At 40.3% G+C, this 21,823-nt stretch overlaps 2 protein-coding genes across 2 annotated transcripts in view; one reads left to right on the top strand and one right to left on the bottom strand.

Moving 5' to 3' along the window:
- The window catches only part of CRNKL1 (crooked neck pre-mRNA splicing factor 1), a 19,755-nt gene extending 15,771 nt beyond the window's left edge, over positions 1–3,984 (top strand). The window contains exon 14 of the mRNA XM_075564040.1: positions 446–3,984. Coding sequence (XP_075420155.1) covers positions 446–613 — 168 coding nt within the window. The 3' untranslated portion in view covers positions 614–3,984. The remainder of the gene's footprint in view (positions 1–445) is intronic.
- On the bottom strand, positions 3,786–21,823 carry NAA20 (N-alpha-acetyltransferase 20, NatB catalytic subunit). Its single transcript, XM_075564041.1, has 6 exons — positions 21,699–21,823; positions 14,643–14,667; positions 13,184–13,274; positions 8,556–8,691; positions 6,058–6,203; positions 3,786–5,304 (listed from the first exon to the last, which is right to left on the bottom strand). The coding sequence occupies exons 1-6, from the start codon at positions 21,809–21,811 to the stop codon at positions 5,219–5,221; spliced, it is 597 nt and encodes a 198-aa protein (XP_075420156.1). The 5' UTR covers positions 21,812–21,823; the 3' UTR covers positions 3,786–5,218.

The following is a 21,823-nucleotide window of genomic DNA, read 5'->3' as shown; positions in this document are numbered from 1 at the left end:
AGAGACTAATTCCTGGAGACAGTAAAGTACAGGAGCAGTGAAAGAGGAAGGCCCTCAACGAGACGAATTAACCCTTTGGCTGCAGTAACAGGCTCAAGCACGCAAGAACAATTGTGAGGATGATACAGGACTGGGCAGGCTTCATTGTGTAGTGTTGCTATATGTCAGAATCAACTCAGTGACACTTAAACAGCAAGAGAAAGTATGCTAATATATCTAGAATTTCTTCAGTTGGGGTTTTTAGCACCTGGTAAGTTATAAATACTAATCCAATAGCTACTTATTCCCACTCAACTCGGGTTGTTATTTTTTCCGTAAACTTTGTTATTCTGTGGAATGGAGAAAGGTTGGATTTGAACTCTGGTTTTCCCACTGAAAATTGCAACCAAAACGTGTTTGTCTTAGCTACGTCTTAGCCTACCCTCTAATCATTTTCTTTCTATAGTCTGATCCAGGCTGGGAAGAATACTATGATTACATCTTTCCAGAAGATGCTGCCAACCAACCTAACCTCAAGCTCCTGGCTATGGCCAAACTTTGGAAGAAACAGCAACAAGAAAAGGAGGCTGCTGAGCAAGACTTAGAAAAGGACATTGATGAGAGTGAATCCTGACTTTTCCTATTGACAAATGCAGTGTTTCTATAACTAATACTTTGAAATGCTTATGGTTCCTATGTTTTATTTCACCAGCAATAACTTGGCTGGATTCTTTGACAGCTACTTAAAAAAAATTAATGCCCTCATAATGCCTTGAGAGTTACGGGTGGGGAATTCTAAGTAAAGGAACTTTTTTAACATATGTGTTTCCTTACCTGATACTAAGCTTTCCTTATCTGTGTGTCTGTGTCATGTATTAAGGAACATTTTGCACATACTTTAATTTCAGAACATTTTTTAGGGTCCTTCTGGAAGTTGTGAGGTTACATCTTTTCAAAGTCACACTTTACAAGATTAGTGTCCAGCTCCGCCACTTCGTAATATGTAATTTTACCATCACTGTTTCTTAATCATGAAATGGGGCTGATAATTTGCCAGCTCAATTTAGATTAGAAAGTAAATATACCTGGCATTGGCTAGGTACTACATTAGCTATTCATGCCCAGGTACTTTCTTATATGAAGGGGTTTTTTAGTTTGTGGGAAAACGAAATGCTAATTTTTCCAGTTTTGGAAATCTTATATAGTACTATAGAATTGAATGTGTTTTCTAAGCCAGTCTGCTAGCCTGTGACTTTTAATGCCCAAGTTCAGTCAATTGAGATTCAGGGTTATTGCATCTATCTGTGGATTCTGTGATGTCATCTTATACCTCTTAGGTTGGGTGTTTTCCTACCTCCCTTTCTTATCAGTGTGTTGAGCGTGTGTATGAGTGTGTTTCATTTTTGCCTTCTCTCCCCCCTTGAGCCAATGCTGTCTTGGAGGCTGTTTTCTTCGTTGCCTTCTTGATGGGGTTGTGCTATGTGGTGGTCTCTTATTTGTGCTCTCTAAGTGCTGTCCTTCTGCCCAGACTGGGTCAACAAGGATCCTTTGTAGGGGTGGGTTTTTTAATGTATTTGAATTTCTTTGTCTGGGAAGACTCTTCTCCACCTGTCCTGACAGATAATTTGGCTGGACACAATATTCTTGAGTTTGCATTATTTTCCTTCCTGCGTTTTTGGAATATGTTACTCCACTCTCTCTCTTCTTCATGTCTGATAGGTCTGAGCACATTCTTATGTGGGTACCTTATAGGTTAGTTACTGCTTGTTTGTTGTTTCTAGCTGCTCTCATGATTTTCTCCTTTTCCTCAAAGTTAGTTTAACTGTTATATGCCTTGGTGACTTCCTGGGATTCAGTCTAGCTGGTGTTCTTTCGGCCTCCTGAATGGTTGCCTGGTTTTAATTCATTAAACTGAGGAAGTTTTCCTCTTAAGAATTCCGTTTTTGTTGTTGACTTCTTCATTGTGTTTTGTTCAGGTAGTCCAATTATTCTAATGTTGTTCACTTCATAGCATCAGACATGGATCTCAGGTTTTCTTCAGCTTCTCTGATTATCTTATTTCACTGCCTTTCCCACTTGTTGACATCTGCCTGGTTATCTAGGTCACTGGTGCGATCGCTGTCTCCTCAAATCTGTTGGCAAAGTCTGAATTTGCTACTGGCTTTTGTTATCTCATCCCTTAAGTCTTGTATTTCCCTTTGGTGTGTGTCCTCTATCACTTCATTCTTTTTCTGTATTATTTCTCTCATATCCTGTATGACTCCAAGAAGCATCCTGAAGATTTTTTTCTGTGGCAGACCCATGTGTGGTTCTTCTATGCGCGTCCTTAGGTTCAGGACTGCAGACATTGCCCTTTGTTTCTCCCGTTTTCGTTGTTGGGCTGATTGCTGTTAGCATTGTGTTGTTTTAGAGGAGCCTGGTGCCATTCTCCAGAGTTGTAGAGCACTGGGTGGGCTCTCTCTTTGGGGGACGGACTTACAGGAATTTCTTCGAGTTGCCTGCAGCTAATTGCACTGTTGGATCAGCTATTGCTTTATCCTCCTGTGGTTTCACTCTTTCCCTAGCCAACCAGTGTTCTGTTATTTGGAGGGCAAGTTGGATGGTTATCTCAGAATGCTGGTTGGGTGGTTGTGGATTCTCAAGGATGGCACTGCACTGGATGATCTCAGAGGAAGCCATGGTGTGGCCTGGGGTGCCTGCTGGAACTAGAGTACCACAGAGGGCAGGTGGGTATGCCTGCTTTGGTGTAGAGCACCAGGGATGGTGGGGGGAATTGTGCTAGTCGATCAGATCACCATATAGGTGGGGCAGAGGTTCCTGCAGCAGCATGGATGGAGAGTTGTTGGAGCTGCCTTAGGCCCTGAGTCACCACAGCAGATGGGACCATGGAGGATGGACAGAGGCTCCCCCAACCAAGTGGAGCACTCCAAAGGGTAGGCACGACTTCCCCCAGCTGCTTAAGGGCCTTGGAGGGTAGGTGTGAGTTCCGTTGCAGCAGCAGATGTGCGGGATTTCCCCAGCCTCATGTGTTACTCTGCAGAGGGCAGCTGTAATCGTCCTAGGTGAGGGGAGTGGTCTTTTTAAACAATGTTTTAAATTGTTAGGTTTTAATCAATTGCTTAACTGATCTCTAATTTTTTTAAAAGGATAACATGCAGTGAGAAATTATGTCTCATGTTTAAATAAGTAAGGAATTCTGATATAAGGAAGTCGAGTCAAGTCTTTTAATAGCTAGGTTTCTGAACCTTTGATATGCCACGTGATATTATGAATCTCTAGGAATTCTGCCATATTGTCTTCCAATTTTACACAGGAATTGTTCCTACTGATACTCCCAATGTGTGTGCCACAGGAGAAAATATACTCATCACACTTGTCACACTAAACTTGTTTCAAAGCATATGTATGTATAAAAGCACAGGTGTGTTAAATAATTAAAGTAGCAAATATTTAATATTTGCTGATACCTGCGCTCACATTCTCAACCAAAAATATTTGTCTGAATTTACTGACACTGGTACCTGTTTCTTCTAGTTGGCCTGTATTTCTCAAGCACATTTCTCTTTTTGTTCGTTGCCCAGGCTGTTTAGCACTGTGGCTTCAAGAATGCTTTTCATACAAAGAACTGAAGCAATTTTAAACCTGCAAATGGAGTACTCATCCAAGAAGAATTAGTTAAAATATAACTTTAAGATTCAGTGCTTAAGGGTAGAAGTAGATCTGTGCTCACTACACAATGTCTGCTGCTACGATGTTAGTTTTGTTAGTTAAATAAGAATTTACCACATATACTCGTATGAGCAGAGTTTTTCAGCACATTTTTAATGCAGTTTTTGTGGTCAAATTAGGTACCTCGGCTGATATTCAGGTCGGCTTATACTCTAGTACACATGGTAATATCCTTTGACTAAGTCAAGGGATGATATGAAAGCAGGTCAAAATCCTAACTTGTCATGGAGTCGTTTTACAATTATCCTGTTATATGTGTGCATAAAGAAAAACAATCACTTCATGTACTCAATGTAAATTATGAAAAGTTTCTGATAAGCACCAGTGTGAAAGGAATGAAGGAAAGTTATTCAATTGCTGGAGAACAATAGAATGTTTTTTTTTGAAACTAAGTGTAAGCATAAAGCGGAAAGTTTAGTGGGAATCATGGAATTCACACCCATAATGACAACCCCAACTCTACCAAAACAAGTCTTTTCAATAGTAAAGGCTTTTATATAAAAATCATTCTTTGTGGGGTTTTCTCTTTCATTCACTGGATATTTTCAATTATTATAGGTGATGAAATTACACATGAAAATAGACGGATAGTTTAAAATCGTTACATGACTTTTCTTAAGGATTTGGGTGCCCTCCCTCAAAAAATCTCTGCATCTTTACATACAGAAAAGCAACATGTATACAATGTATTATGAGACTTGACAAACACCAGGGACTAACTAAAATAACAAGTAATTAAGAAGAAACATCCATATGTGGGCCACGATTGTCTCAGGTTAAGTAAAATCACATTAAAGTGTAAAATAATTTAAGAGAACTTACAAACCCATATTGTGAGATTCAGCCTCCATGAGACAAGAATACTGACAGAAGCAGTTTCTAATAGCAAATAACAAAATGTTGATCTGCAGGACCATAGATAACTTGTATCACAAACTTCCAGTAAACAGTTGTAGGGTCAAACAGTATATTTTACTATACATCTTATATTTATACATTTCATCTATGCTTTTAAAACCTCAATCAACAGTTGAATATAAAAATATAAGCAGCCGTGGTTCTCAGACATAGTATTTAGAAGAAAATTTAAGCAAGTTTTTCTCTTGACAGTGAGTATTACAGATCAAAATAGTGGAATGTCTCCTGTCTCAGCTACCTTTTGATCAATTTATTACATTGATTTGATTCCAATTCAGAGTGGCCCTATATGGCAGTGCATCTGCCCCACAGTACAGGGTTCTAAGCTGTAATATGTACAGGTTTGAACCGCCAACTGTGCAGTTAGCAGCAGCCCATCTTACAGAGCCATTCTGCCACCAGGGTTCCTTTGAACAACTTTGGTAAGTATAATATTGCTGACTGGAAACAATGAGATATAAAGTAACCTTATATTCCTTGCTGTCCTTGAGACCTAAATGATTGTTTTCTCCTAATGGAGAAAGGATCCAATAAAAAGTATTTTCCATAAACTATGTGGATGGAGCATCTGCCTAAGAACCACTGCCCATGGTTATTCAATGTCTTCAGGCCTCACAGGATGAGGTAATGGTATGATAGATTTCTTCTCTGTGTCTCTGGATAGTGCTTTCCTCATATCTGTTGGGAAGCAAACTTAATATAAGTATCCAAATATTAAAACATGTAAAACATAAAGTGTTTCAACCCCTGTCTTCACCACCCCCAGATTCTACAAGAAATGTACATTTCACCATTGAACACTTGGGAGTTGGGCACTAACCTCCCACCCAGTAGACCTATGAGTAATGGGTTTAAATTTACATGTCTATTTGGGTTTTTTTCCTATTGCTCTTGAGTGAGCTCAAGTTTTGGCAAGTACCTGATTAAAACACTGTAATACTACTAATCATTAGATGGGTGAGCAGGTTATCTTGGAGATGATCAGCATCACAAACAGCCTTTGAATCAGATACTTCAAACAATATAACAGCCACAGGAAAAACCACATAAAAGCGAGCACACCCATTTCAAACCTGAGCTGCTCAAAGGTCAACTGCATTTAGAAGAGATTGCCAGTCGTAAAAACAAAGGGACTTCAATTCACTCCTCACAAACATTCTTTAGATAGAATCAGAGTGAAATCAACATACCTGAATGTAGCAATTATTTACAGAATTTAACCTCTCATTAATTAATATAAGAACTATTGGTATGTTTGTAATAAGAAACTAAATTAGATTTAAGTACTCCAACTCAAATTTAAGACATTGTGAACAACAAATATCCTTCAGGGCTACTCTTTTACATTTATTAAAATACTTGGCTATTTCCATCTGTAGAGTGAACATCAATGTGTCAGCTTTTTGAGGGCACTGCCAAGGGAAGGCTTACCGTAAGCATCCTCATCAGGTTCCCCGTTGCTGGCGGAGTAGTATTCTATGACCGTCCTGTATACACTGTAGCCCAACTGCTTGTACATGTTGACTGCAACTTGGTTAGATACTCTTACAAAGAGATCAACAAAAAAGCCACCCTTCCTGTAATTTAACAAAAAGGAATATATTGGAATGTGAGAATAAGACAATCCAGTTTGTTAACCCTGTTACCAATAAATCAGGATTTAGCATCTAATTATATCATAATACCAATTTTTATTCCTTAGGATTTATAATTATTTTTAATATATGTGGGGGCTTCAAAAAGTTTGGGAAAATTCCATTGTCTTTCAATTTTATTTTTCCACAAAATTCCAAGACCCCTCAAAAAGCGTTTTCTCACAAGAATAACACCCCCCAAAATCATTTTTCTTTAGTCACAATTCTATATTCTGGCTTGGTCATAATAACTGATGTGCTCATTTTACCTGAGTCATAGCACACATTTTTTTTTCATTCATATGTATAAGCATACTGCAAACAAAACATTACTAAGCATGGCCCCGTGTGGTCACCACCCAAATATAATTATAAGATTTTCATCCACATCCTGACAGCCCTCCCTCATTTGGAGGTCTCTACACCTGATTCTTGTGATAATCTTGCTTTTTGCTATAGATTTGCTGCTGCTCCTAGGTTTTCTCAACTAGATGGATTCCTACTTTATATTTCCTTTTGTGATTTGCCTTTGCCATATTGTGAGATTCAGCCTCCATGAGACAAGAATACTGACAAGCAGTTTCTAATAGCAAAAAACAAAATGTTGATCAGCAGGACCATAGATAACTTCTATCTGTACAGAGTGCAATAAGAGGCAGTGGTGATGAACAAGCTACAGCTTAGTCACAAGTTACCTATCAAAGGGGCTTCAAAAAGTTACTGGAAAAATTCCATCATCAACTTAATTTTTCCACAAACACTCTGAAGGACTCTCATATTACCTTCAAAGGATCTTTCAGTTTTGTTTTTTATGTCAGGTTTAACAAATCTGGAATTTGTTTTATATATCTGGTAAGATAGTAATTTGAAGGGAAAAAAAACAACTTTGATACCTTTCCCAAGTCTCATCTTTTCACCACTGATCTGTAGTGTTTCCTCTGAGGCAGGTCACAAATTCACATATGCCTGATAGGTTTCTCAAATTGTTTCCCTGTCTAGATCTATCCTTGGAGGCAAGCTGACTTCTAGATCTGTGGAGAGGAAAGCAAAACAACAGTTCATGGGAAAATTATATTACGTTTTAATTCCATATTCCCATAAACTTTTTGAAGCTTCCTCATACCTTTTCTAATAGCTGGGAAAGGGTCCTTTTTTAAAATTACTGTATTACATTTTAATGCATAATGAGGTGGTGTTAATTCAATTTATAGTGACTCTAAGAATGTCCGTGGAATTGTGCTCCATAGGGTTTTTCAATGACTGGGGGAGGGCTTTTTTGTTTTGTTTAAGATGTAGATCACCAGGCTTGTTTCTAAAGCACCCCAGTTTGCACTTCCAACCTGGTTAGCAGCCAAGAACATTACCATACGCCCCGTTCAGGAATGTGTTGAATGTACAAAAATGGCATGATGTTAGAAGTTCTCAAACTCTGCAACAACTTCAAGGCACCATAGGATATGTTATAAGTTCAAAGAAAACATAGTAACCAGACTAGAAAATTACTTATTTAATTAATAAATTCGACATCAAATCCTGCTACATTGCTTTTAACAAAATAACATTTTTAGGCAGTTTTGGCTACTGCTATGGTGTCTTTTTTTTAAGTACCAAATAAAAATGTGTACCCAACATCCCATTAGTAGGCAACCAGTTATTTATGAATTAAATAATATTCTCTCATTCAACTTCTCCCCCAAATATTAGCTTGTTAAGCCATAAATAAATATTTCTGGTTACTAATAGGAATGCTAACTTAAAGGTCAGCAGTTTAAAAGAAGTGGGAGAAAAATGACTTTTTTTACTCTCACAAAACCTTAGTCTTGGAAACCCACTGGGGCAGTTCTACCCTGCCCTATGAGGACTGAACTGAAGGCAGTAAGGCTTGTTTTGTTCTAAAGCAGAATTGCTTAAGACTAATTATTAGAAACTTCTTTTGGCAGAGACAACTTTGAAATAAATTACTGAGACATTAGAGTGACACATCAATTTGAGAACCTTTGTCATGTCAAGAACACTTCAAAATCTTAAGAAATGTTCTTAGATTCCACCAATAGCTAAGTTAGGGCAAATGGTACATGCTGTGCCTTGATTTTGCTCAGTGGCAAAATGAGAACAATAATACAACACAATACCTAACAGTATTATTCTGAGGACTATTGTAAGCTGAAAACAAAATTGCTGTTAACTTTGAAGCACAACAGAAATTTACCTTGAAGGGGAAAAAAAAACAAGAAATATTCATCGAAAATTATTAGAATATGTAAATCATGAAATGTATAGAAAGCAGGATCTCACCTTTCTGAAATTTCTTCTAATAACTCCATAAGTTTAGCTGCCAATCCAAGGCGTCGGAATTCTGGAGCAACAGACAGCGCTGTGACGTGCCCGTGCCATTCTTCCCTTGCCACGGAGCCTTCTGCTTTCCCCATAACTGCGGACAAAAATTTGCACCCAATAAGTGAACACAGTAATTTGAACATAAACATGTAATAATTACTAGCACATTTCTATTACAAAGGGGACAAATGGGAGTTTTCCATCTAAGTGCTATTTAGGCCATCTAGGTAATGATCAAGTACTGTTATTTGAATTTCACATGCAATGTAATGAAAACCTAGTTCTAGCAACAAACAGTCCTTGAACTAACTACAAGCTTTTCTTTCTTGTGTTTTGTTTTGGTTTTTGTCATTGGTTTGTTGTATACTGTTGCTTGGTCTTGTTTTTGTGCATGTTATTATCTCCGCAGGTCTGTTTAAAGAAGATAGGCTGGATGAACAATCTGGAGGAGAAAAACAATGGGACTGACAGTTCCAGGGGGACCTGGGAACGGGGTTGCTGGGAGGAAAGGTAGTGGTGTTAAATCCAGGGACAAGGGAACAAGTGATCCAAATCTGTGGTGAGGAGGGTGTGGGAGGCCTGGTAGGGCATGATCAAGGGTAATGTAACCAACAAGAGGAACTGCTGAAACTCTGGTGGGGGCTGAGGAAAGTCAAAGGAAATAGAGGAAAGAGCTGGGAGACAAAGGGCATTTATAGAGGTCTAAAGACATGTACATATGCAAATATATGTATATATGAGGATGGGAGAATAGATCTATGTGCATATATTCATAGGTTTAGTATTAAGGTAGTAGAATTACATTGGGCCTCCACTCAAGTACTCCCTCAATGCAAGAATACTTTCGTCTATTAAATTGACATTCTATGATGCTCACCTTCCTGACACAACCGCTGAAGACAAAGCAGGTAAATAAGCAAATGTGAAGAAAGCTGATGATGCCCGGCTATCAAAAGATATAGTGTCTGAGGTCTTAAAGGCTTGAAGGTAAACAAGCGGCCATCTAGCTCAGAGGCAACAAAGCCCACATAGAAGAAGCACACCAGCCTGTGTGATCACGAGGTGCCGAAGGGATCAGTTATCAGGCATCAAAGAACAAAAAAATCATTGTGTGCTCACCTCCATGATTAGATCACTGAAGAAAAATGGGTGCATAAGTAAATGTGGCGAAGAAAGCTGACGGTGTCCAGCTATCAAAAGAGATAGCATCTCGAGTCTTAAAGGCTTGAAGTTAAACAAGTGGCCGTCTAGCTCAGAAGCAACAAAGCCCACATGGAAAAAGCATACCAGACTGTGCGATCACGAGATTTCAAAGTATATCAGGCATCAGAACAAAGAATCTTACCATAGTGAATGAAGGGGGGAGTGCGGAGAGCAGACCCAAAGCCCATTTGTAGGCCACTGGAGATCCCCTCACAGAAAGGTCATGGGGAGATGAGCCAGTCAGAGTACGATGTAGCAACAATGCAATATACAACTTTCCTCTAGTTCCTAAATGCTTCCTCTCTCTGCCCTGTCGCCCCTTCCTCCCTCCCCCCCAAATCATTATCAGATTTCCTCCTTGCAAGTCTGGCTAGACCAGAGGATGTACACTGGTACAGATAGGAACTAGAAACGGAATCCAGGGCAGATGATCCCTTTAGAACCATTGGTGTGAGTGGCTATACTGGGAAGGTAGAAGGGTGGGGTGGAAAGGGGGAATGGATTACAAGAATCTACGTATAACCTCCCTGGGGAACGGACAACAGAAAAGTGGGTGAAGGAAGATGTCAAACAGTGTAAGATATGACAAAATAATAACTTATAAATTATCAAGGGTTCATGAGGGAGGGGATAGCAGGGAGGGAGAAAAAAATGAGCTGATGCCAAGGGCGTAAGTGGAGAGCAAATGCTTTGAAAATGATGAGGGCAAAGAATGTACAGATGTGCTTTACACAATTGATGTATGTATGGATTGTGATAAGAGTTGTATGAGCCCCTAATAAATTTTCCTAAGTACAGACTTTATAATCAAGTTTTAGTGGAAACAATAAGGGTGACTTTAGTTAATCATAGGGCATTGTTTTTATGTAGTGGTTTGCAAAACTTTTTATGGTATAAATAAAGCCATTTGGAAGAACTCAGCAGAGATTGCTTCCACCAGAAAAAAAAAAAATCTAGTTCTAGGAATCTTAGGGAAAGTGTGTTTTTTCAAAGGGATGATTTACTAGAAAGAACCATGTTTTTTAAATGTTTCATGTGTTTATTGATAGCCATATAGACTAACGTGATCTGTAGCTTAAATTTTTGGTTAGTAAAATAAAAAATTCAGCCCCTACCCAAAAGTGCACTTGGCACATTATATACCAATTAAATCATATAAAAATTTTAAGAATGCATGTTAAGTCAAAATGTATTGCTACCACAGGTTTGAACATGTGTGTGGTTACATAATCGTTTGTCAATTTTAGGATTAAGAGTGAAGGAGGGGTGGAGTCTAGTCCGTGAATCAGATCATAGCCAGTGAGGCCTCTGTGTGGGCATGGCTTTCTCCTGATAATTCTGAGAAATCTGGATGGTCCTCCTTGGAGACGGGAGATACTCTCTTGCTCTGCGGACTCCTGTAAGGCGTCCTTGAGGACAAGCCACATGAACCTACCCTGATGCAGCCCTGGGTGCTGGAGAAGCCATGTGGAGACCCTGCCAGCGCTGAGATGCTTACAACACCACTCCAAAGACTTTCTACCCAATGGCCTGTGATCGTCCTGCATTCGGTGTCATTGCATGTGTTTCATGTGACTGATGAGGACTTTAGGGTGGTATCTGACATATAGGCTAAGACCGGACTGAGGGATTTGATCAGGACTGGGCTGGGATGTTTTCTTAATGTACAATTACCCTTTATATAAAACTCTCTCTTATACATGTGTCAATGAATTTGTTTATATAGTCTACCCAGACAATCACAACATGCATGTGAACAAATTTTCTAGTACTCTCATCATAGCTTAGTTAGGGTGCTTAGCTAGGGATGGTAGGGTCAACCAAAACAATGGCTTTCTGAGCAGGCTGAGCATGGCACGCAGGAGAGGGGGGCAAATAACGTGATAAGGTTGAATGATGACAGAGCAGATAATTCACTACATTTCCAACAGCTTTCTTTGCAGGGAAAACTGATGCCAGTCAAATTTGTACAACTGTAAGAGTCTTTTGAGGGTAGCTCATTCCCATAGAAACAGAATCATGAAAAATTACGACTCAGACCTCAGCAGTAGTGAGAAACGTCTGAAAAAAAGAGAAAAACATTTGGATGATTTAATGTTATTAAAGCAACTTAGAAAAGTTGAAATGGATGCAGTCAGATGAATGTTGTAGTAGTAAATGACTGGAGCTGCAGTGTTTAAGAACACTATCAAATTCACTTAAAGCCTCCAAAGAAGGAAAACACTATTTTCTAAAGGATGGGCTGTATCATCAGAGATAAGCACCACAGACAACAGGGTAGGTTTCCTAGAATCATTTCTGAGCCAACAGTCCAAGACCTCTTGTTGATGTCAAACCCACTTAGCCAAAACCTCAAACAAATATTTCTGATACAGATGTATGAACTACTATTTTATACTGATTCTGTAAGAGGCTTTTAACTATTAAAAGAATTTTCTAAAAAACAAAACAGTGGTATACAAAGGTATCTGTAGGGCTAATTCATTTCAAGGCAGAAGGTCAGCTCAGTCAGTTACGGTAATATAGGGGAGATTCCAAAGGAGTAATATTATAAAAGAGTTTAAAGAAAACAAAACTGCACTGATGAGACAAATGCTAGGAAAATGGCAGGGAACTTGTTTTTCTATCACAGTATTTCTACCCATTCTTTGAGGAAAGCATGACCTGTTTTATGTTAATTCTGTTGGGAAACCTTACCCCATCACCCTCCAGCCCTGAACTAGTCCCTTTGAGACTTATTCCCAAACTTTACAAACATTTACAAGGAACATGATTTTGAGTCCCTTGAAGATGCCCAAACTGACATTTAGACATGTTATATTGAAGCACACAAAATTCCTTGGGGAAAGGATACCGTCTTCAAACGTGTATAGACCTAGATGGAAGATATGCCAAGAAACAATAGCTTCACATTTTGTCATGTTAAATAGTTTTCTATGATTTTGCAGCAAAACTTTTTTTACTTACCTTCATATAGAATAGCCGTTCTCAACCTGTGGGTCGCAACCCCTTTGGAGGTTGAACGACCCGTTCACAAGGTTGCCTGATTCATAACAGTAGCAAAATTACAGTTATGAAGTAACAACGAAAATAACTTTATGGTTGGGGGGTCACCACAACATGAGGAACTGTATGAAAGGGTCGCAGCATTAGGAAGGTTGAGAACCACCTGTACAGAATATGTAAGACGAGACTGAGACAATGACTGATTCTGTCATTGCTGTATTCCCTGGGCCTAGCCTAAGGCCTAAATGCTAGACAACAGCCATATAAGCTGTTGAATTATTATTACATAGTACTTCCAAGTCCACACTCAGAATGAAACCGATGTTATTAAAACCTTAAACACCTACCCCCAAACGTACTAATGGTACTATACTTACTGTAACCCATTAGCTCTCCACCAGGCGCCTCGGCAACGATGAAATACTCTGGCCAATGGGCAAGGTATTGTAAGTAAAAAGGAATCCCATACTAGAGTCATGTTAAGGAGTGTGAATAATGAACAGTAAAAGGTTTCCTTCAAAAATTGTGACTTTATCCTGTTTTATCTTTATACACATCCTGAACATATAACCTCAAATGTGGACTGAAGACATCACCACCTCATAGCATGAAAGTAGGACTGCAACGTGTTGTTGTCTGTCCACTGAGCAGTCTTCTCAGTCTCTGCGTAGCACTTGCCATCACCTGACACTTATTTTCACGGCCTTTTCCATCATAATGTGAAATCTTGTCCTGCTTTACCCTGAGGGCTTAATAAATAAGAGTTGCTTGATATGTTTCCACAATTATAGATTAAAATTGCAAATTGAAAACTAATTGTTGATTTCTACATGGACTTTGTTTGGTGAGAATGAACTCTTAATAGCCTCCTAGACACCCTTTTTGTTAAATTAACAGAACCATTCTATCAACTTGCCATGAACACAGAGTATAAGCCAAAAACCCAACTTTGTTTTCAACTCAAGTTGTGGGAGTTGTTAGTGCATCATAATCTACAGTATCCTAACTTCACATATCTTTGCCTATTTTTCTATTGGGGAGCATGAGAAACTCCTGTAACCTAAACCGCTTTCTTAACTTTATCAACAAGCTCCGATTTTAGGCCAGGCACATTGCCTGGACGCACATTGCCTGGCCAGGTGTGGCAAGATAGAGTTGCTAGTCTATGAGCTGCAGACCTGTTGCTAGAACTTCTTTTAAAAGAGCTTTAAAAGTATCCTCCCTCCATCGGACACTGCAAGATATGAACAAATAATTTATAAATTATCAAGGGTTCATGAGGGAGGGGGGAGAAGGGAGGAAGGGGGAAAATGAAGAGCTGATGCCAGGGGCTTAAGTGGAGAGCAAATGTTTCGAAAATGAGGAGGGCAATGAATGAAAAAATGTGCTTCATACAACTGATGTATGTATGGATTGTGGTAAGAGTTGTATGAGCCCCTAATAAAATGATTTTTTTTTAAAGTATCTTCTCTCCCTTCTATTCATCCTGCAGCCAAGCATAGCAACTATCTTGAAGAGGAACTCAAAAGGCCACCACGGGAATGGGGCAGTGGCTTATCTAGTCACCAGTGACTTCAGGGACTGTTCATCCATGGGATAGCAGAGAGAAACCCAAAAGTCAAAGGGTACCAATTTATAGGTTAGTCTAGAAACAGTTTGTCAAAGATTTAGGAAAACTCGTTTGGTCCCAGTTTTACTTTTTTCGTTGCTTTCAATATTGTTTATATTTCCAAACCTCTTCAATTTTAATACTGTTAGTAATTACTTATATGTTCCTTTTTTTCCACTTCATTTATTCTCAAAAGGTCTTCATGGAACTGTTTATAGAAAGGATACAGTTTCTGTAAGCGGATCCAAGTTACTGAAAGAAAGAAGGACATGTCAACGGTAAGTAGTGTTCACAACAACAAATTAGCCCAGTAAAATTAAGAGACAAACAATACATATGAAATTCATTCCATTTCAGAGCCAAGCAAGGTAGTTTAATAATGGCCATATTAGCTATTACTGATATAAAGGAATCTAACAAGTACTTTCGTGTAACTGCATTTTTCTTTATAGTTACTAAATCTTCATCAAAACATTCAATCTTCTAAAAGGCAATAAACTTAATGCAACCTGGGTATGTAATTAAGTCAAAAAGTATTGCTACTGAAGAGGGGAAAAAAGTATTACTACAAACTCAGCAACCGTTATTAAATAAAAATTTCAAAATGCCACGCTTTTGTTCCTTAAGATATCCTCCATATAAGTTTATACACTTCTGAAATAAGTGTTTCCATCTTTTAATTCTTCACTGAAAAAGTCTGCACTCTTTTTCCCATTGACACCACGTCAAATGGTGGTTTGGCATCCTTGAGGGGCTCAAATCATATTCCTTGTAAATTTCATGGAGTTTAGCAAAGGGGGTGGGGGGGGGTGTCTGAAGGAGCATGATCAGGGCTGGACAGCCTGACTAACCTCGGACCACAAGTAAGTGAAGCAGGCGCTTTTGTCACGATGAGGCAAAACTCCATCAGCACCACTTTAGTGGCCTTTGTCTCATCACTGCAGTTTTGAACAGTTTAAAAGCTTTATCATCAATCCTATGACACCGTGTCCTTCATGATAATCTACTAATATTACCCTTTTTGGAAGTCCCCCAAAACAGCTGCCATAACCTTCTGAGCCGACTTCTCTGCCTTGAATTGAACTGGCCAAGTAGATCCCCGTGGCAACCTGTGACTCCAACAAACTAAGACAAGTGTACTGCTGAGAGGACTTATCTGCAGGCATCAACAACAGCAGAGACATGTTTTGTAGCCGTGGCGGCATAGCCCTGGTTACACACTGGGGTGCTAACTGCAAGGTCAGCAGTTCAAAATTACCAACCACTCTGTGGGAGAAAGATGAGGCATTCTATTCCCATGAAGAGTGATAGTCTCAGGAACCTACAGGGCAGATCTACCCTGGCCTGCCATTGGGTATCCATGAGTCCGAACCGACTTGATGGCAGTGATGTATGAACTGAACCCTAGTACAATACTTTCTGGCTCACCTAGTACGTCACAAAAACCAGTCTGTCCACCATCTGACTCCATGGACTCTCCCCACTCTACCTTTGGGGCTTCCCTGACAGTATATCTTTCTCTACTCAGTCCTCGAAACAGGGGTACTCGAACCACTCAACTCTTGCCCTAACTGCCATTACTGTTAATATCCTCACTTCTCCAGTGCCCCTTTCCTACTCTTTCAATTAGTTTTTTTCAAAGGAAACCTCCCCAAATAGGCTCTGAGGCCAAATATCTCCAACTGCTGTTGGAGTAGTAGCCCCATCGCCACCAGTCCCCAAACCAGCGTTTGCAACACCGATCACTTCTTCCCACCCCAGCTGGCTCTGCTCCTCACTTTCCTTTGCCATTCTCGAACCAGCGACCCTAACTTTTCCACTTTACTCCACTGTGCCATCTTCTTGGAACTCAGGGTCCTAATGAGTCCTGGCAGTCGTTTCTCTAGTCCAACAGGTCCTCAAACATTTTGGTTCTTAAAAACTGAGGACCCGGGATCAGTTACCAGGCATCAAAGAACAAAAAATCTTATCATTGACTGCACACGTCCATGATAGGATCGCTGAAGACAAATGGGTGCATAAGCAAATGTGGTGAAGAAAGCTGATGGTGCCCGGCTATCAAAAGAGATAGTGTCTGGGGTCTTAAAGGCTTGATAAACTAGCGGCCATCTAGCTCAGAAGCAACAAAGCCCACATGGAAGAAGCACACCAGCCAGTGCGATCACGAGGTGCCAAGGGACCAGGTATGCAAAAAAAAAAAAAAGATATGTGTGTATGTATATATATGTGTGTATGTATGTGTATATGTGTATATATGTATATATATACACCACATTAAATGAAGGGGGAAGTGCAAAGTGGAGACCCAAGGCCCAAGTGTCGGCCAATGGAGATCCCCTCATAGAAGGGTTTAGGAGAGGAGATGGGTCAGTCAGGGTGCGAGGTAGTACCGACGAAGAACACAGCTTTCCCCCAGATCCTGGATGCTTCCTCCCCCCAACTACCATGATCCGAAGTCTACCTTGCAGGGCTGGATAGGGCAGAGGCTGTACACTGGTGCATATGGGAGCTGAAGGCACAGGGAATCCAGGGTGGATGATACCTTCAGGACCAGGGGTGTGAGGGGCGATGCTGGGAGAGTGGAGGGTGAGTGGGTTGGAAAGGGGGAACTGATTAAAGGATCCACATGTGACCTCTTCCCTGGGAGAGGGACAGCAGAGAAGGGGGGGAAGGTAGACTCTGGATAGGGCAAGATATAACAAAATAACGATGTATAAATTACCAAGGGCACATGAGGGAGGGGGGAAGAGGGGAGGGAGGGGAAAAAAAAAGAGGACCTGATGCAAAGGGCTTAAGTGGAGAGCAAATGCTTTGAGAATGATTGGGGCAGGGAATGTATGGATGTGCTTTATACAATTGATGTATGTATATGTATGGATTGTGATAAGAGTTGTATGAGTCCCTAATAAAATGTAAAAAAAGAAAAGAGGAGAAAAAAATGATTAGGGCAAAGAATGTACAGATGTGCTTTATATAATTGATGTATGTATATGTATGAACTGTGATAAGAGTTGTATGAGCCCCAATAAATGGTTAAAAAAAAAAGTCAGATATTGCTACAAAAACATTAACACATTAAAAAAACCCAAATGTGGGAAAAAAAAAAAGAGTTGTATGAGCCCCTAATAAATTGTTTTAAAAAAAATTTTTTTAAACTGAGGACCCTAAAACACGTATGCTTATGGGTAATTCTGAAATGTACGGATTCATTTAAAAATAAACCTATTCTATTGTCAGCATAATTTTTTTAAAATCAGTAATTTTTCCAAAACAGAACAAAACTTAAGTGGCAAGAGTATTATGTTTTATAAACCACTTTAATGGCAAGGCTTACTATATAAGACAGCTGTATCTGGTTCTATAGTTAATCTGTTCTAAGATCACATATATGGAAAACTAAAGAAAATGATTATGTGAAAAGGGGGGAAAAAATCGTATCATGAAAATAGCCTTAACACTGCAGAGTCCCTGAAACAATCCTGAGAATGCTTAGGTCCCCCAAAATGCCTATGCTCCTAGGCCACACTTAGCAGAAATTGGTATAGTCCAGTGTGGGGACTTGCCTCCCCACTGACCCTTGATGACTACTTTATATCTTGTCATCTCTCTTCAGCTCTCCCATTGGCTCCTCCCTCTCCTTCAGATCTCTGCAGTCTCCTATTTCCTAAAATAACTGTGAAGAAACAAAAAGATTCACAGTAAAGAAACAAAAAAGTTTCCACCAAACTCACGTACCCACAAGCATCTACAGTCATATTCTTGATTTGCTTTCTGGAAGCCTGGGCAAAGTGCTGGCGAGTGGACGCCACCCTCGACTACCTAAGACCCTGCTCCTGTAACTGTTCTCTTCTGTGAGAAAAGCACAACCACGCTGAACACTTCACCAGAAACAGCTCTCTGGAGTTTCCTATTAGCTCCACTGAAAATGCTTTCTTCACATCCTGCTTTCCCCTCATCTCACTGTCACCCAGTTTCCTTCAATGGCTTCTCTACTGTCTTTGACTTCCAACATGCGAGCAGCCCTGGGCACTATACTCAAGCTTCTGAAGTTTATCTATACTTACTCCATTACTGAAGTCCCATCACCTTGTGGTTTTAAATATCAACTATATGGTGTTAAAGGGGCCCTGATGTATTAGTGGGTGACACATTGGGCTAACTACAAGGCTAGCAGTTCAAAACCACCAACTGCTCTGCAGGAGAAAAATGAGGCTTTCTACTCCTCTCAAGATTTGTTGTTAGGTTAAGTCCACTCTGGTTCATAGCAATCATATGTACAACAGAATGAAACACTGCCTAGTCTCGTGCCATCCTCACAACTGTTATGTTTGATCCCACTGTTGCAGCCATTGTGTCAGTCTCTTGTCAAGGGTCTTCCTCTTTTCCCTGCCCCTCAACTTTACCAGGAATAATGTCTTTCCAGGAACTGCTCTCTCTTGGAAGACCCCTAATGGTGTAGTGGCCAGCAGTTTTAAACTACTAGCCATTCACAAGAGAAACATGAGGCTTTCCAGACCTGTAATAAGTTACAGTTTGGCAACAACCCACTGGAGTAGTTCTACTGTGTTCTACAGGGTCACTGTGAGCTGGAATAAATGTGATGGTAGTAAGTTTGGTTGGTTTTGGTCTCTCGTCATAATATGTCCAAAGTAGATGAAATGAAGGCTCCCCATCCTTTCGAATAAATATTCTTGCCGTAATTCTTCCGAGAAAATGTTTGTTCTTTTGGCAATACTTTTAACATTATTCTCCAGTTCCATAATTCAAAGGCATCAATTCTTCTTCAATCTTCATATTCAGTGCCCAATTCAATGCCCAAAAAAAAAGAAAGAAATTGAAAATACCATGGCTTGGGACAGATGCACCTTAGTCCTCAAAGTAACATCCATGTTTTTCAACACTTGAAAGAGGTTCTGTACAGCAAATCTACCCAATGCAATGTGTCATTTGATCTCCTGACTGCTGCTTCCACTAGCACTGAATGTGAATCTAAGTAAGACAAAATCCTTGACATCAATCTTTTCTCTGTTTATCATGCTAATTACTGGTTCAGTTATGAGGATTTTGGCTTTCTTTACATTGAGTTGTGATCCATACTGCAGGCTGTAATCCTTGATCTTCATCAGCAAGTGCTTCAAGTCCTTCTCATCTTCAGCATATAAGGTTGTCAGACACATAAATGTTAATAAAACTTCCTAAGATCCCAATGCCACATTCTTCTTCATATAATTCAGCTTCTCTAGTTATTTGTTCAGCATACATATTGAAAAAGTATGGTGAATGGACACAATCCCAACACACAACTTTCTCGATATTAAAATATGCAAATCCCCTTCTTCTGTTTGCACAACTTCCTCTTGATTCATGTATAGGTTCCACATGAGCACATGAGCGTTCTGGAATTCTTCTCAAAGTTCATAACTATTTGTCATGGTTCACACAATCAATGAAACAGTCAATGAAACAAAAATAAACACTTTCTGGTATTGTCTGATATTAGCCAAGAATTCAACTGACATTGGTAATGATACACTTTGTTCCACATCCTCTTCTTTATCTATCCCGAACTACTGGCAGCAACAATTGTTGGATGATCATCAGCTAAATTTTACTTGCATATGACACCAATAATACTGCTGTATAATTTGCACATTCTGTTGGATCACCTTTCTTTGAAAGATTTACAGTCTCAGAAACCCACGGCGACAGTTCTACTCTGTCATATTGGGTCACTATGAGTCACAATTACTTTCCCTGCCTTAATTTTCTCTTTTGTATTTAACATTAAATCTTCTATTTTCTACTTACTTATGTAGTTTCTCTCTAAAATGAAAATTCATTGAGGCAACAATTTTTGTCAGTTTACTCACTGCTGTATCCCCAGCACAGATGTATAGTACAACTTGAATATATTTCTAAGGCTAAATGAAAAAAAACAAACAAAAACAACTCACTACCATTTTATCAATGCTGACTCATATCGACCCCCAGTGGGTTTCCAAGACTGTAACTCTTTATAGGAGTAAAAAGTTAGTCTTTCTCCAGTGGAGCTGCTGATGGTTTCGAAGTGCTGATCATACAAGAGCGCAATCCAACTTGTAACCCACCACACACCACAAAGCCTCCTTAAGGATGAATGATGTGCTAAATTAATTGCAATGCTTTTACATCCATTGTATCTTTCCGTTCCTATTTCAGCACCCTAATCCAGTGAATCTCAGAATTTTCCACCAAAGTACCATCATCAGAAAAAGTGAGAATTAGAAGAGTGGCATATTTGGAAGATGGCTTCTAATAAGTCACATGATTCCTTAAAATCTAACATTATAACTGTTCATGTTTACTTTTCTTCTACCATTCATTTTCACATAAAAATATTGTCCTTTCCTAGTTCTCCAAGAGGCTTTGCATGGTCTATTCTCGATACTTCAAACCATCTTGTCACTTCCCAGGTTGTATCTCCCAAACCCAATTCATCAACTTTGGGACATTGCCAAGCCCCCAATGCACTCACTTGTCTCTTCTACCTCCTCTAATTGCCTCACACGCCCAGTGTTGCTATTGCTGCTGGTCAGGGCCACTCTGAGAAAAACAGCCTTCGTGTCTACATCCTTTGTTGGGTTTCCTTCCACCCACTCCCACCTAATGCTTCATCACACGGGGCAATTCACCTTAACCTTACTTAGATGGGAGGATAAAACTTATTACAAATAAGATTCACTCCGAACAATGCCAGATTCCTGAGATAGCTTTTCTGGTTTGACCAAAACAGGATCAAATCCAAATCCCTCCACAATGGGGCCTTAGTCCAGTTTTACTAGCTTCTCTGACGATGCAGTTACAGAAAGTGCGCTTGAAAGCCACTGCCGACCACTTTTGACTCCAGAATGGGGTGGTGGTGTACAGAGATGGGGGGGGAGGTTCTACGCGTTGGTGCGAAGCTACAGTAACTACATCTGTGCCGCTGTGGGGTACAAGGACCAGTGTTCCCTCGTTCCCATACAAACTGCCTAACCGGGCTGCCAGCTGGCCTCCAGGGCGGCTCCCTGCCGAAGCTGCCGGCGCAGAAAAAGCTAGCTCTGGCCCAGAGCGTCGTTCCCGTCGCAGAGCGGGAGGAGAAAGTCGGGCCGAGAGTCACCGCCGGGAAGCGGGAGAGCTGGGCACCCGAGCGGCCCACTCGGTGCCCCAGTGCCCGAGCTGAGTCAGGGCCCCGGTCGTGCGCCGGCCCAAAGCTGGGCGAGAGCCGGCAGACGGGGAGCTGCCGCTCGGGGCGCCTCACTTACATGTTGTTGAAGCGAAACAGGTCGTCGCAGGTGAAAGCTCGCAGCGTAGTCATGGCGCGGCACCAGCAGCCCAAGCCGGCTCCCCACGCCTCCCCCGCTCCACCGGAAGTCATAGCCAGCGGGCA

The sequence above is a fragment of the Tenrec ecaudatus genome, chromosome 12, assembly GCF_050624435.1.
Source record: "Tenrec ecaudatus isolate mTenEca1 chromosome 12, mTenEca1.hap1, whole genome shotgun sequence".
In the NCBI taxonomy this organism is placed as follows: domain Eukaryota; kingdom Metazoa; phylum Chordata; class Mammalia; order Afrosoricida; family Tenrecidae; genus Tenrec; species Tenrec ecaudatus.
This window is presented reverse-complemented; position numbering and strand designations above follow the sequence as displayed.